The following is a 16,503-nucleotide window of genomic DNA, read 5'->3' on the forward strand; positions in this document are numbered from 1 at the left end:
ATGGAACGAGGAGTCCACATAGGTTGTGCATGTCAAGATTGTTCACATGCCTGAACACTGCCCAACATAAGAGGATGACATAATTATAAAATCAAAGGCTCGAAGCATAAAACATTATATAACCACAATAATCAAACTCCAAAATATAACAAAAATGGAACAAGGAAGTTATAAATAATAGCTCTGAAGGCTGGAATAACTGCAGGCCTCAAACTCAAAAATGATCGAGAGTTTGTAAGTTATCTGAGTGAACAAAAATAAGAATAAAAACATGATAAGTACGTATTTACATTTTAATTTCTAACATCAGCAATCTTTTGTAATCATAGTTTATTATCATAGACCTAAGCTTAATGTGATGAATAACGTTTTGTGACCATGACACATTAACTGGACAAATTTATACATTGGATCAATTATGTGAAAAATATAGAACAGTTAAATCATTCCGAAAAATGATAAATGACAAAGAATTGACGCAATGATCAGAGCTTTTAGAGCCCTCAGTACTAGATTACAGAGGATGCAGTTTAATTACAGATTACAATTTGGTAGCTATAGAAGCTTGAACGACAGATATTTGAGAATGATTCGATAATGTGCAGCTTGAAAACTGCTCACGTAGACTCACGCTTGAGCATTCCAGCAGAAATTCATTCCAGGCATCTATTGGCCCAGGTAAACACCAATGTAAGCAATCATTCTGCACCTTTGCATTCTTGTCCTTTGCAAATGGGTAAGGATACCGATAAGGACCTGGATGCCCATCAGGTCTCAGCAATGAAGCCCAGGTTGTATCAATAAGTCTAAATTTCAGTCCCCTAGCCGCGCCCTCTTTTGCTGCTTTCTCAAACTCTTCCAACTGAATCTTGTACATTTCTGCATTCATGCCTTCCATAGCAATCTCATTTTTCTTGAATGGAACTGTTCTTTCACAAGTGCCTCCATTGTCCCACCGACCATTTTCGAAGTGGTCAGGAGTAAAAGTCCTCAAGAAGGTCAATCCCTTGTAATCTGGCGAGGTATTGATAGACTTGAAAGCCAAACGAAGGGCTTTTCTATAAGCAAAATAAAAGCCAAGCTGTGTGAAATTTGTCCCTGGACAATAATGACAACCAATAACTTCATCCTTTTCCAGATAAAGAGCTGCCTTTAGGAACCACTGGCCTCCAGATAAGAGAACAATATCAAATTCATGCAACTGAGATGTCCAATTTTTATCAACAACATCAAGGTACAGTTGGAGTTGTTCACTTGCAGAACCCTCTATTTTTTTTGTCATTTCCTTCACAAGGAAAGGTGACCACAACACTGCAAGAGTGAAGTTATACGATGGAAAAAGCCAACGTCTAAATTTATCGGTCCCATCATTATAAATGTCCCTGGGGTCTTCTGCCTAGGATACAAAAGAACTATCGATTAGGAAAATATGAAGCAACATTCCCTAACGTCTTTTTTCAAAAATTATTCAGCATCTTTCTTCTATTTGCTAGTCAAAAGCAAGTAGAAACCCCAAGGCAAGCAGAAACTGAAGTAGTGGTCCATGTAACATTGTAAATGTACACAATCAGTGCCATGTGTGACTCTTTAAATCTACAGAATATTATCTAGGTAATTAGCATAAAATGCAGCTACATAGCAGATGCCCAAATCATACCTTTTCTTTTGTTGCTGAAAATAAAAGGAAGAAGAAATCCAATTTCAGATAGTTAACCAAGGATACAAAATAATGTTTAATGAAAATGAACTTTAAAGCCAAAAGGAGCCATGGCATCCCAAGTTTTCAGCTGATCAAGGATCCATATCCCCAAACCAGACTTACCATGGCACTGGCACCGTGGATGTCTATTTTGGATTTATACCCACAAATGAGATCCGTCTACCAGAACTGAAGATAACCAGTACAGCATCCTATAGCTAGCTGACAAATTCATTTTACCCAAAGGCACACCATCCTATTGGAACTGTGTTTATGCCTAAGCAAAAGTGGAGCCAAAAATGTAAGAGATCCAATAAGCTAGATGAGACAGAGTATATTGGTTAGTATTGCTTCTTTATTACAAAAAGCTCAAAAGCTTCAATATCTGTAAACCTAAGCATCTAGTTTGCTGAAATGGAGTATAGTGTATCTACAATAACCAAACTGATAAAACAGATCATAGTCTAATGGTGAATTTTTTTAATAATCATTCTTTTTGGGAAAAGCAATCAAGGATATCATTCTTTTAAAATATAGTTGGTAGCTGAAACTCTAAGAATACAATGTGATGATTTTACCTTGCATTATATTCATAATATTTTATTTTTCTTGTAAATTTCAGAAGTAGCGATGAACATTATGAGTTATTCTTAAAATTCCTTTGGACAGCTCAAGTTGAGAAATAGGAATTTATGAAGTTCTGACTCAGGGCAGAAATGCCACTCAGAAATTGCAGCTGCTAAGAAAGTTATTAGACAGTGTACTAGGGCCACTTGCCATCAGACTCAGATAGAAATCATGGTTACCAAGAAGCAAAGCATGTCAGGTCAGAGAGACAAATAGGGCCATAGGACTCCATCCTTGAATGGTAGGGGAGAGAGAGGGGGATGGATCTTTCCAGGCATCTAACTATTCTACTTTTTGGAGCTATTGTATTCATTGCACTGAGAGGGGCTCTCCAGCTCAGTATGGAAGAGATGTTGTAATGTCCAGTTATATTATGTAAACATTTTGACCTGGCCAAATAAAATTCAAATTATTTCAAATAAAAATTAAATTAAAAAATTATAACAAACTAATGCTTATAAATATTGTTACAGTAGTTCAGGTAAAATTGAGATCATACAATTAATTTACCATTGGTGGCTTTTGGGCTCCAAATTTTGATAACCCATGGTTTTGCCAATGGTATTCTTATGTAATAGAGCCCCTCTCTCTCTCTCTCTATATATATATATAAATTGTTGATTTGGGGTACCATCGGATGTGCTCTAGCCATGAAAATTGGTGGAGAGGCTAAGGCACATGAGATCTCTAAGACCCTGAAATTGTTTGGACAAATTGTACCCGGTTTGGGAGATATTAAAATAATTGATATTTTTAATGGAGTTCCTAAGTCTAAACTTAGGAAAAATAAAATATTAATGGGTATTAATATAAAACTGGGTTAGAAGGGTCCAAAAGTCATGGATCAAGCCAAATCTAATCTTAGCCGTTGATTAGAGATTTAATCTCGGCCGTTGATGGACCAACGAGAAAAGTATAAGAAGAGGCTTGAGGGTCAGTTGGAGAACACACCAGAGTGATCAGTCATTCATTTTGCTCAAACGGGGTTGCTAAGCAAAGTTGAATCAGTGATCAGCAGCAAGGGGCAGTGAGTACGAGGCAGAGAGGCAGAGATAATACTGGGAGACTGGCACAGAAGCAGAGAGAGCGAGAGCAGCAATCAGTCCAAGCTACGTAGAGCCCAGTAGAGGCAGCATAGAGCCCAGAGAAATTATGTCATCCACGTAGAGGGCAGAGGGAGTGACGCAGAGGCTCCCAGAGGCTGCACAGTGCCTCAAGGGCTGATGCAGAGGGTCCTGGGGCTGACGCAAGTCAACAGGAGGCTGACACATAGGCCAAAAGGGCCAACGATGAGCTTCAGTTGTGTTGGAGAAGGTTTCGTGGGACGGGTTTTCTGAATACCTGTTTCCGGATATAGAGGTATTGGTGCCGTGTATTTTTCTCTATCGGGTGAGCCGGATTAGGCACCCAATTGTACTCAGATAGACTGCTTAATAATATAACCCTCTAAATAGTTGCACTGGTTTTCCTGCATTGGGTTTTTTCCGGTGACATTGGTCTAAAAATAACGCTGTCACTTGTGTGCTTGTTTTCTTTCAGTTGATGATCTGTAGATGTTGTGACTGTATTGTGTTTATTTCAATATTTAACTGTATTAAATATCTTGTTCGGATTTAGAAAAGTAGGAGAAATAAACCAGTAGAATACAGATTAATTTTCTAACGGATGGACTTAGAAAATTCAACATGGTATCAGAGGGTGGTTGCAGATCACAGGAAAACTGAAGGCATCAGCTTAGCAGAGCATTTGCAGCAGATTCAGCTATCCCGAGTGACACAGTTGATTCTTGCAGAAAGCTACAAAGGAAGGAGTGACATAGAGGGACTGCGTCATCATTCTGGGCCAGAGAAAGGCAGCGTAGACGCTAAGGGAGGCAGAATTAGGCTCACGCAGAGGCTAGGAGGGTTGACGTAGTTGGCTGAGGGATCTGATTTGCCGGTGCCGAGATTGCGTAGAGCCAAGTGGCTCAATCCTTCAGTCGTTGGGGCATAGGAGGTTGTGGGTAATTTACGGAGCGAAGCTGATGGGGTATTGTGGTCAGAACAATACAGGGCAAGACCAAGGAGGAGGGAGTTGCTGCCGAGGCGGATTTCTAGCCAAGGAATCCGGATCAGTGTTGCAGTTGCACAAACGCTTAGAGTGGGGAAACTTGACGTTGGCAGAAGGATTTCCAGGAGGGAAATCGGGACTCAGAGGGAGTCGAACCGAGATCTTCTAGACGGGAAGTAGAGAGACTCAGCAGGAGTCAAACCGAGAACTTCCAGATAGGAAGTAGAGAGACTTAGCAGGAGTCAAACAGAGGACTTCTAGATGGGAAGTAGAGAGACTCAGCAGGATTTGAATCGAGAACTTCCAAACGGGAAGTAGAGAGACTCAGAGGAGTCGACAGAAGAGCAGCGAGATGGCTGTGAATGGGTTGAGAGATTAGGACAGGCTGGACAGAGCGTCCAACTTTGTGGTCTGGAAGGCCAGGATCTTGTCCATTCTAGACAGAGATTGCATCAAGGGCTTCACCTTGAAAATGATGGCTATCCTAGTTGACCCGGTAGCGAATGATAGGTACGAGGAGGTAAGGCAAAGTGCATCATCCTTGATGGGGTCAAGGATCATGTGGTACCACATATTGCCGAGAAGGAAACAACAAAGGAGATGTGGGACACTTTGAAGACATTGTACCAGTATACTTCTGTGCAAAGGAAGATGCTCCTAAAGAATCAACTAAGGGCATACCAGGTGCAGAAGGGAGATCAGATAGATGTCTTTCTCGGTCGGTTGAAGGAAATCCGTGACCATCTAACTTCCATAGGGGCCATGCCAGATGAGGAATTGATGGTGAGGACCGCACTGAACGCAGTTTCCGAGGATTGAGAAGTATTTGTCCAGAGCATACTGGGCAAGACAAAGCTTCCAGATTGGGAAGAACTGTGGGCAGCTCTTTGTCAAGAAGAGATCAGACGGCTGACCAAGGCAGGGAGTAGCGACAAAGAGGTCAGGATCAAGGAGGAAGAAGGGGATGCGGCTCTAGCATTTGCGGGAAAGCAAGAGAAGAGGAAGAAGAAGGACCTCTCCAAGGTCAAGTGCTTCCATTGTGGGGAACTAGGTCATTTTGCGAACCAGTGTCCGAGGAAGAAGAGCAAGGGAGAGGCTTCCGAGTCCAAGGCAACGCCAGCGAGGGCAAAGAAAGAACTTGACGAGGATGACGATTGTGCCATGAGTGCTCATCTGCCACTTGAGAAGAAGTGGGGAGACATCGAGTTGTAGTCAGGAGGACTACAGGCGATGAGGGGCAGGATTCTTGAGGTACCCAACCTCTTGGATTATACCTTGCTACAAGAGCCCCGAAGAGTAGCAGGACTGGCGGATGTGGGTAGAGACGAATGCGGATGAAGCAGCAAAGAGTGCTACAAGTGCAGGAGTCCCCGGACAACGCGAGGCTAGCAGGCTGCAACAGTACGAGAGGCACGGGAGTGTTGCACCAGTGCAGGATGGCACAAAAAGGTGTACAACGGTGCGAGATGCAGGGAGTTGTTGTAGCAGCGCCGAGGTCATTAGAGGGAGCACTTGTCAGCGGCAGAGGGAGCTTCAGCATCAGGAGTGTTTCTAGCCTGACAGGATGTCAGAGTTGGGTGGATCAGTTACTTACTTCTCAATAACTGAGTTGCAGTACGGTAGCAGTATGCAGTAGCATGATGTAGCATGATGAGAAGGGGATGCAGTGCTGGGAGGATGGACCAGCAACAACACAGATGCAGAGGGCGCTGTCGTACGGATGCAACAGTGGCAGTGCAGGGCCATGGTCAGCGGTACAGGATGCAGCAATGCAGAGGATGTTGGGCGGGGAGGCCTAGCATCAACACAAGGACCGGTGCCGAATAATCAGAGTGATACTCAATGAGGAGTATTACTAGAACACAGTCCTCGCTAAGAGGGAGTGTTGATTTGGGGTAGCATTGGATGTGCTCTAGCCATGAAAATTGGTGGAGAGGCTAAGGCACAAGAAATCTCCAAGACCCAGAAATGGTTTGGACAAGTGTACCCAGTTTGGGAGATATTAAAATAATTAATATTTTTAATGGAGTTCCTAAGTCTAAACTTAGGAAAAATAAAATATTAATGGGTATTAATATAACACTGGGTTAGAAGGGTTCAAAAGTCATGGATCAAGCCAAATCTAATCTTAGCCGTTGATTAGAGATTTAATCTCAGCCGTTGATGGAACAACGAGAAAAGTATAAGAAGAGGCTTGAGGGTCGCTTGGAGAACACACCAGAATGATCAGTCATTCATTTTGTTAGAGCGGGGTTGCTAAGCAAAGTTGAATCAGTGATCAACAGCGAGGAGCAGTGAATACAAGGCAGAGAGGCAAGGACAATACTAGGAAACCAACACAGAAGCAGAGAGAGTGAGAGTAGCAGTCAATCCAGGCTAAGAAGAGCCCATTAGAGGCAACGCAGAGCCCAAAGAGACTGCGTCATCCACACAAAGGGCAAAGGGAGTGACGCAAAGGTTGCGCAGTGCCTTAGAGGGCTGAGGCAGAGGGTCTTGGGGCTGACGCGTCACGCAAGTCAACAGGAGACTGATGCAGAGGCCAGAAGGGCCAGCGTTGAGCTTCAGTTGTGCTGGAGAAGGTTCCGTGGGACAAGTTTTCTGAACACCTGTTTCCGGATATAGAGGTATTGTTGCAGTGTATTTTTCTCTGTTAGGTGAGCCAGATTAGGCACCCAGTTGTACTCAGATAGACTGCTTAATAATATAACCCTCTGGATAACTGCACTGGTTTTCCTGCATTGGGTTTTTCCGGCGACATTGGTCCAAAAACAACGGTGTCACTTGTGTGCTTGTTTTCTTTCAGTTGATGATCTGTAGATGTTGTGACTGTATTGTGTTTATTTCGATATTTAATTGTATTAAATAACTTGTTCGGATTTAGACAAGTAGGAGAAATAAACCAACAGAATACAGATTAATTTTCTAACAGATAGACTTAGAAAATTCAACATAAATCAGCCTAGAGCTATCTTAACTCCAAATGTATCAAGCACTGAGAGGGATCAAATCTCTCGAGGTCCAAACCTTTCCTCAAGTTTTTGCACTCAAAAAATAGGTTTGCAACTTGAAAGATTTTATCCCCCTAGGCGCTTGATAGATCCAGAGTTAAGATGGATCTAGGTTGGTATATATATTCATTGATTTTGGTCATGGATTGACTGATTTTATTTGTATATGAGTCCCAAAAGTAGAATAGTTAGATTACTCCCAGAACGAACATAAGAGGCAATTGAAGTTTCCTGCAATGATGTGTATGCTATAAAAAGTCAGTATAGATTGCATCATGCAATACTGCAACTACATCTAGTTAGAAAAAACAACGATAGTCCAATTTGGAAATACACTGAACAGAATTTACGTTAAAGTTACCAGAAGCATGAAAATGGGAGTGAATTGACTGCAACAATGGCTAATTTTCAGATTTGTAGAATTTTGGAATTCATCACTCTTAGGTTTTCAAAAACAAGCATTAAAAACAAACAAACAAGAATCAAAAGAATATTGCAAACAAGAAGAAAATGTAAGATATCTAAAAGGCCAGATGACAATTTCATGGTGAAATTTGAGAGTAAATTGGTGAATATTGCTTCTTTTATTACAAAAAGTTCAAAAGCTTCATTTTCTGTATATCTCATCCAGTTTGCTGAAATGTAGAATTATAGTGCATCTTCAATAGCCAAACAGATAAACATGATCATATTCTAAGGGTAGATTTTTTCAACAGTGTTCTTTTGGAAAAAAACTTAAAACCAATCAATGATATCATTCTTTTGAAAGACAAGTAGCTAATTCAAACTCTAAGAATACATCGTGATGATTCTACCTTGCAGTACATTCACTGTATTTTGTTTTCCTTACAAATTTCAAAGGTAGCAATGAACATTAAGAGTTATTCTTGAGATTCCTCTATAACCTAAAGTTGATAAATAAGATTTATAAAGTTCTGACATGGGGTATAAATGGCCCTCCTTAGAAATTCCTTCTGCTTAGAGTGTTATTAGGCAGTGCAGTAGTCCAGTTACCAATGACCATCAGACTTGGATAGAAAACACAGTTACCAATAAGCAAAGCAAGAGTCAAGACAGGTCAGAGAGACAGATAGGGATGTGGGACTTTGACCTGTGAAAATTCCTAAACCAGAATCCCTACTGCAGCAAACAGATGTTACTTCTCCTACTTGATTAAATCATGCAGGTTATTTAATGTCTTCTACGATAAATTTCTAAGTAAATACATCTGCAACCTTCACTTATGCGTAAACAAAATACTGAGCAAGAAAGAACAATACACACATAGGACACAGTTATTTTTGGACAAATAGTCCCCGGAAAAACCCAATGTGGGAAAACCGGTGCAGCAGCTCTGAGGGTTTTTATTATTATGCAGTAGTTCTGAATACAACTCTGGATGCCCTTCCGGCAATCCAGTTACAGAGAAAAAGACACTGGCAGAAAACCCAGTGAGATTACCTCACTTCACTTGGCAAATCCCTCTGATCCAGCAACTGAACTGACTATCCTTGGCTACAACTGCGTTGCCCCTTTGTAATAACTGTGTGGAGCTCCCTAAGGCTCTGCGTCAGCTCTGCGCTGGGTCTCACAACCTCCTGGAGCTCTGACGCCAACCTTCTTAGTTGCTCCCCTGCAAGTTTCGGATTTCTGAAGGAGGACAACTCTTCCTCTACGCTGGCCCTCTTCCGCCATACAAGGAGCACATCTTCTACTGCTCAGAAGTTCCCTAATACAATGTGGCTAAGGCATCCCACATTTCCTTAGCGGTCCCTTTGCTGGCAACATGGCACACCACGTGATCCTTGACCCCATCTAGGATCATCCTCTTCGCCTTAGCCATCTCAGCCTTGTACTTTTTCAGCGGATCTGCATCCGCAGGTTCAACCACCACATTATCAACATATATCTTGAGGGCATGCTCATCTAGTAGGAACGTCATCCTAGCCTTCCAAATGGCATAGTTGGAAGCCCCATCCAATCTGTCCTGAACCCTCAAGCCACTGGTTGCCATCTCCTCCAAAAACTGTCGAACCGCTCCCTGTCTCTCCCTACTGTGTAGTTCCTAGGCTGACTTACGCACTCCCTAATGGAGCTAGTAAGTTGTTGCTCCTCAGCTGCTCAGTGATTGAGAAATGTTGATTTCCTCGGTAAAAAACCACTGAGGAAATATTCCCTCACTATGCTTTGTTGCTTCTTTCTTCTGACGTCTTTCAGCCCAGCAAAGCTACCTACTGAAAAATTTGTGTCCACTAGCTACTCCTCATGCTAAGGCTCAATGCTGCTCCTTCTGCCACTGCAAAAATTCGAACTAGAATCTCTTTTATCTTCTTCAACTCACTTGGAGAGAGAGAATACCTCGAATTTTCGATCCTCCGGCTAGAACGGCGCAAACACTCTAGGGTTTCAACTTGCTACTTCCTACAGATTTTCGATTTCCCCTTCTGCTCAGCGTTGGGGTTTCTGGTTCTGCTCCTCTTGTTTCTCCTACACTAGCACTGATACCATGTGAAAATTCCTAAACCGGAATCCCTACTACAGCACACTGATGTATTTACTTCTCCTACTTGATTAAATCATGCAAGTTATTTACTGTCTTCCACGGTAAATTTCGAAGTAAATACATCTACAGCCTTCACTTAATTTATATATATGTGAAATAAAATACTAAGCAAGAAAGAACAATACACACATAGGACAGTTATTTTTGGATGGATAGTCCCCGGAAAAACCCAATGCGGGAAAACCAGTGCAGCAACTGAGGGTTTTTATTATTATGCAGTAGTTTTGAATACAACTCTAGATGCCCTTCTGGCAATCCAGTTACAGAGAAAAAGACACTGGCAGAAAACTCAGTGAGATTACCTCACTTCACCCGGCATATCCCTCTGATCTGGCAACTGAACTAACTATCCCCGGCAACAACTGTGCTGCCCCTTCGCAGTAACTGTGTGGGCCTGTGTGGAGCTCTCTAAGGCTCTGCGTCAGCGCTGCGCTAGTTCTCACTGCCTCCTGGAGCTCTGACGTCAACCTTCTCGGCTGCTCCCCGACAAGTTTCAGATTTCTACGGGAGGACAACTCTTCCTCTGCACTAGCCCTTCTAGCACTACGTCAAGTACTACGCGGGCCCTCCTAGCCCAACATCAGTCCTCCCTCGGTCTGTGCTGCCTCCACTGGTGTATCTCTGCCTCTTTGCTGAGTATTCTGAGTTCCGGAGAAGATCCTCCAACCCAACTATCCCTGCTCCTCTATTGCAAGAGATGTCCTCAATCGATTTTCCTCCTAAGAACTTTTTACCTCTGAAAATCAATTTTCTCAATCTCTCTATGTTTTCCAAATGACCCTCAAGCGGCCAAGCCCCTTCTTATATCTTCTTTTTGGACAACCAACGGCCTAGATTAAAACATAATCAAAGGCTCAGATTGATTTGACTTGATCCATGGCTTTTTCTAGAAGTTTCACCCCTGATTAGATTAATAGTTTAGACTTAGGAACCCCATTAAGAATATTAATTATTTTAATAAAATCACTTCTACATGGAATTTCCCAAAACGCTTTCTGGGTTCTTTGGAATACCTGTGCCCAAGCCTCCCTACAAAATTTGAGGCTTAGAGCACATCCGATGCTACCCCAAATCAACACTCCCTCTTAGCGAGGAATGCGCTCTAGCAATACACTGCCTCTGTGCATACTGCTCTGACTCTGAAGCTTCGTCTTTGCGCTATTGATGTCTGACGTACTGTCCACCAACCACTATGTTGTTGCTACTACTGTACTGCTGCCTTTGACACTGCCACTGCCAATGCTACATCTGTACTACAGCTCACTCTCAACCGCTGCATCTGTTATGCTGCTAGCACTGCCACTGCTGACACTGCATCCGCACTGCAACTCAGTTGCTGAGAGAAGCAACTGAAAATACCTGAAACTGGACAAGTATCCAGTGGATACTCCTCAGTGCTGACATCCTGACTGTTACTAGTCCCACTCTGCCTCTGAAGCCACTACACTGTTGAAGCTCTGCACTATGCCTCATCGCACTGATGCCTCCCTGCTCTGCGTTGCTTAGTCTCTGGCTCTTCTAGCCACTGGATCTATTGAATCAACACTCCATGGCACCAACTGAAACTCCACCATCCTGCTACTCCTGATCATGGGCTCTCATAACAAGGTGATGATCCAAGAGGTGGGCTCCTCAAGGATCCTGCTCATCTGTAGTCCTCCCGAATACAGCTCTGTATCAGCCCACCTCCCTTTGGGAGGTATCTCAACTGTCATGGCGAACTCCTCCTCATCAATCTTTGCGGCTGCAACTTTTGGATCATGTTTCTCCTCATTGTCCTTTTTCTTCAAAGGACACTGTGATGAATAGTGGCCCATATCGCCACATCTGAAGCACTTCACCTTGGAGATGTCATCTTTTCGTCTCTGTTGCCCCGACTGTTCCTTCGATGCAAGGGTTGCATTATCCTCTTCCCCCACTTTGGGCTTTGACCCATTGTTGTTGCTGCTCCCGTTAAGTTTTACCTTGAGCAGGTCTCTCCTCAGCTCTTCTTGTTTCAGTGCTGCCCACATCTCGTTCCAATTTAGCAATGTTGCCCTGCCCAGGATACTCTGGACAAAGATCTGCCAATCATCTGAGATGGAGTTTAGAGTCAATCTCACTAACTCTGAGTCTTGAGGAGTATGTCCCGCCGCTGACAACTTATCACGGGTCTCCTTAAGTTTCGTAAAGAACGGATCCACTCGTTGCCGCTTTTGCATCTGAGCAGATCTCAGTTTCTGCTCTAAGTACATCTTCGGAAGTTCCCTAATACAATGTGGCTAAGGCATCCCACATTTCCTTAGAGGTCCCTTTGCTGGCAACGCGGCACAACACGTGATCCTTGACCCCATCCAGGATCATCCTCTTCGCCTTAGCCATCTCAGCCTTGTACTTTTTCAGCGAATCTGCATCCACAGGTTCAGCCACCATATTATCAACATACATCTTGAGGGCATGCTCATCTAGCAGGAAGGTCATCCTAGCCTTCCAAATGGCATAGTTAGAAGCCCATCCAACCTCTCTTGATCCCTCAAGCCACTTGTTTCCATCTCCTCTGAAAATTGTCGAATTGCTCCCTCTTTCTCCCTACTACGTAGCTCCTGGGCTAACTTACGCACTCCCTGATGGAGCTGGTAAGTTGTTGCTCAGTGATTGATCAATGTTGATTTCCTCAGCAAGAAATCACTAAGGAAGTATTCCCCCACTATGCTCAGTAGCTTCTTTCTTCTGACGTCTTTTCAGCCCGGCAAAGTTGCCTACTAAAAAATCTGCGTCCACCAGCTGCTACTCACGTTGAGGCTCAACGTTGCTCCTTTTGTCATTGCAAAAATTCGAACTAGAAGCTCCTTTCTCTCCATCAACCCACTCAAAGAGAGAGACTACCTCGAATTTTCGATCCTCCGACTAGAACTGCACAAACCCTCTGGGGTTTCTACTTGCGGCTTCCTACAGCTTTTCAATTTCCCCTTCTGCTCAGCGCTGGGGTTTCTGGTTCCACTCCTCTTGTTTCTCCTGCACTAGCTCTGGTACCATGTGAAAATTCCTAAACCGGAATCCCTACTGCACCAAACTGATGTATTTACTTCTCCTGCTTGATTAAATCATGCAAGTTATTTACTGTCTACTACAGTAAATTTCGAAGTAAATACATCTATAGTCTTCACTTAATTTATATATATGCGAAACAAAATATTGAGCAAGAAAGAACAATACACACATAGGACACAATTATTTTTGGACGGATAGTCCCCGAAAAAACCCAATGCGAGAAAACCAGTGCATCAGCTCTGAGGGTTTTTATTATTAAGTAGTAATTCTGAATACAACTCTGGATGCCCTTTCGGCAATCCAGTTACAGAGAAAAAGACACTAGCAGAAACTGAGTGAGATTACCTCACTTCACCCAGCAAATCCCTCTGATATCCGGCAACTGAATTGACTATTCCCGGCTACAACTACGTTGCCCCTTCGCAGTAATTGTGTGGGCCTGCGTGGAGCTCTCTGAGGCTTTGCGTCAACTCTGCGCTGGGTCTCATTGCCTCCTAGAGATTTGACGTTAACCTTCTTGGCTGCTCCCCGACAAGTTTCGGATTTCTGCAAGAGTACAACTCTTCCTCTGTGCTGGCCCTTCTGGCACTGCATCAAGCACTGTGTGGGCCCTCCTGGCCCAGCGTCAAAATCACTTCTGGGTGGAATTTCCCAAAACGCTTTCTGGGTTCTTTGGAATACCTGTGCCCAAACCTACCTGCAAAATTTGAGGCTTAGAGCACATCTGATGCTACCCCAAATCAACATGACCTTGAATGGCATGAGAGAAAGACCAAGATGAAAAAATAAGTAGAGACATGGATCTTTCCAAGTGCAAAACAAACAGGAAGTTTCCTATGATGATCTGTATGTACAGATTGCATAATGCAGGACTGCAATGACATCTTGAAAGAAAAATGAACATGGTCCAATTTGGAAGTGCAATAAAGAGAATTAATGATAAATTTTCCAGAAGCATGGAGATGGAAGTGAATTGACAGCAGCAGTGGCAAATTTTCAAAGTTGTAGAATCTGGGCACTCATTAACATTGGGGTTTTCAAAAACATGAATCAAAAGGATATTGCAGGCAAGAAGAAAATATAATAGACTTATAGAAAGATCTTTTTAGTGCCCTTTCCATGTTTGGAGCAAATTCCAAATGTTTTGTTCTTTTCTTAAATTTTCATTATTTGTTTGTTTAAGTTTTATCCATTGGATGTATCATGGGCCACACAAATGTCAGAGGATCTGTAATGGGATTTTTCCGGAAATCATTTTCTTCACAGGGTTCCATTACGAAACAGATATCAAGAGGATCTGATAGGGATGGAAGGATCCTAGTATCCAAAAGGACCAGATCTAAATTCAGTGCTGGATTAAGATGGATCCAATCTGTATAGGTAATAATGCTGTTATACGAGGATTAAAATTAACATCCTTCAAAAGGGAGACTGAATTGCAGTAGGAATTTAGATTATTTAAAACACCTCTCATGGAGGACTTATGGAGAACCATGCATGTCAATATTCTCAGATTGTACCTAAGTCCAAGCATAAGACACATTCAAGCATCCTCCGAACTGATAATAATAAATATCAGATTGGGGGATCTCAGAGAGAATTAACACCGCAAAATTATGTTACCAGAAACAGGAAACAGAAGGTGAAATGGGAACAAAACAAGGAACAAGCCTAGAGGGTTTTAGAGGGTTTGAAGTGTGAACTCACCTAACCTGCCAGCATATCTTATGCGTATAGAATTAATTAGTAATGTACTGACAGAGTGCCAAGATGGGAATGGAAACAAGAACAGGAACAGGAATGGAACACAAAATGGGTTTCTTGGTCATTTTACCAGTAATATAACACAAAATAACTCTTCATGTTAATAGTGCAGTACGTTTTTGAAAGGTCAAGCAATCTATATGGAGGATCTTTGAACAAAACCATATGCACAGAATCAAAATGGTGCCCCTGCCTACCTAGTTTAGCCCAACCTCAGATAACACACAAGCATACTAGGAAACTGCAACATTCAACCTCCTTGAATCTCAATTTATATACCATTTTGCAATTTGCATTGCTTGATACAGTTAGCAATAGAGTGAGTAGACAAGTAGCTGACTATAGTAGTGGAGTAAGGAACGAGACTTTAATCAACCTAGTTTTGACTACAACCACCTACATCCTGCAACACTCATGAAATTCTTTCAATCACTTTGCCATTTCCTTACATGTTTGTGTCTGATAGCATCAAAATCCAAAGCAGATAACTCCATCCATTGTCAGAAGCACATCACAAAATAGTTGCCCAGCTAATTTTTCTATGGGCATACCAGTAATTTGTGTGAAGTTTAAACAGGTGAAAATGAAACAAAATGTAAGCACTCATAAAAAATAACTCAAGTGGTAGTATAAAGTCTCTATTTTAACAACTACCAAAGTAAATCGCTACTGGCTCAAAATTAGTAGTAGATAATTATCAGAAAGTGAAATAATATATAACATGCATACTAAACACTCTAATATAATAATGCAGTTAATTAAGGTCTCGGAAGTAGATTTAAGTGCACTTTGATCAACGAGGTAGTATTCAGAAGAGAAATTGAGAAGTATACTATAACCAAAATAACCTACCTTGACAGACTTAGACTGCAGTTATGCTTTTATAAGATTCGTATTTATAGGCCAATGTTTCAGGCCTCCAAGGATGGTGGTGGCAGGAGCTATGGATAAACCAGGTTCTTAGACATATTTCGACTGTGCTGCTCAGGAAGATCCCTCAGAGGGAGGAGCTGGGGAAATCTTGCATCTTTCAGAAACTCATTACATAAAATACAAGGAAGGAGTTCTAACAAAAAAGCGGAGCTTATGGCACTGAAACTGATTTTTAGTTTAGCTGTGCAGAACGGTGTAGAAAAAATTCTAAATTATAGCTAACTCTATGGTTGTTATCAATTTGATGATAGGGGCTGTTATGTAAAATTTGCTTCTGAAGTCTATTGATAAAGATATTCTCACTTTAAATTTGAAAGCTGCCATTAATGAGGTTTCCTTCATGCATGTACTGTTTGGTTGATTCCTTGTCAACAGACGGTCTACTGATGGATCTGGGTACCTGGAATCTGTGGCGTCGACAGGATGGTGTCATGGCTAAACATGATACTGGTCCATTTATCTCACTAAAACCTCAAACTATATATTTTGAAGATATATGGTGCATCAGAAGCATGACTCATATAGGACTGCTGTTTTTAGTTTTTGATATTTAAAATATTGGAACATCATTATGAATCAAGTTGGAATAAGCTGGAATATGTATAACGGACTGATTTTTTATCAGAAGATATGATAGATTTTGCTTTTATTATGAATCAACTTTGATCATGCTTGAATATGTATAAGGGAATGATTTATATCAGACGATAGGACACTTTTGTTTTTGGGACATTTCTGAAGAATAAGAACTTGGAAAATATCGGTAAAGTGATATAGACTTGTGAAAAGTCTTGATTTGTAGTTGAGTCATTCAGGAACAGTGAACACCT

At 41.9% G+C, this 16,503-nt stretch overlaps 1 protein-coding gene across 1 annotated transcript in view; it reads right to left on the reverse strand.

Moving 5' to 3' along the window:
- Positions 1–391: 391 nt before the first annotated feature.
- Positions 392–16,503, reverse strand: part of LOC149244250 (xyloglucan O-acetyltransferase 1-like) — a 50,207-nt gene continuing 34,095 nt past the window's right edge. The window contains 2 exon segments of the mRNA XM_089374774.1: positions 392–643; positions 646–1,396. Of these exon segments, the coding sequence (XP_089230900.1) occupies positions 618–643; positions 646–1,396 (777 nt within the window). The 3' untranslated portion in view covers positions 392–617.

Source organism: Pinus tabuliformis, chromosome 8 (assembly GCF_031772625.1).
Source record: "Pinus tabuliformis cultivar Carrire ecotype Pingquan chromosome 8, CPIR1, whole genome shotgun sequence".
NCBI lineage: Eukaryota > Viridiplantae > Streptophyta > Pinopsida > Pinales > Pinaceae > Pinus > Pinus tabuliformis.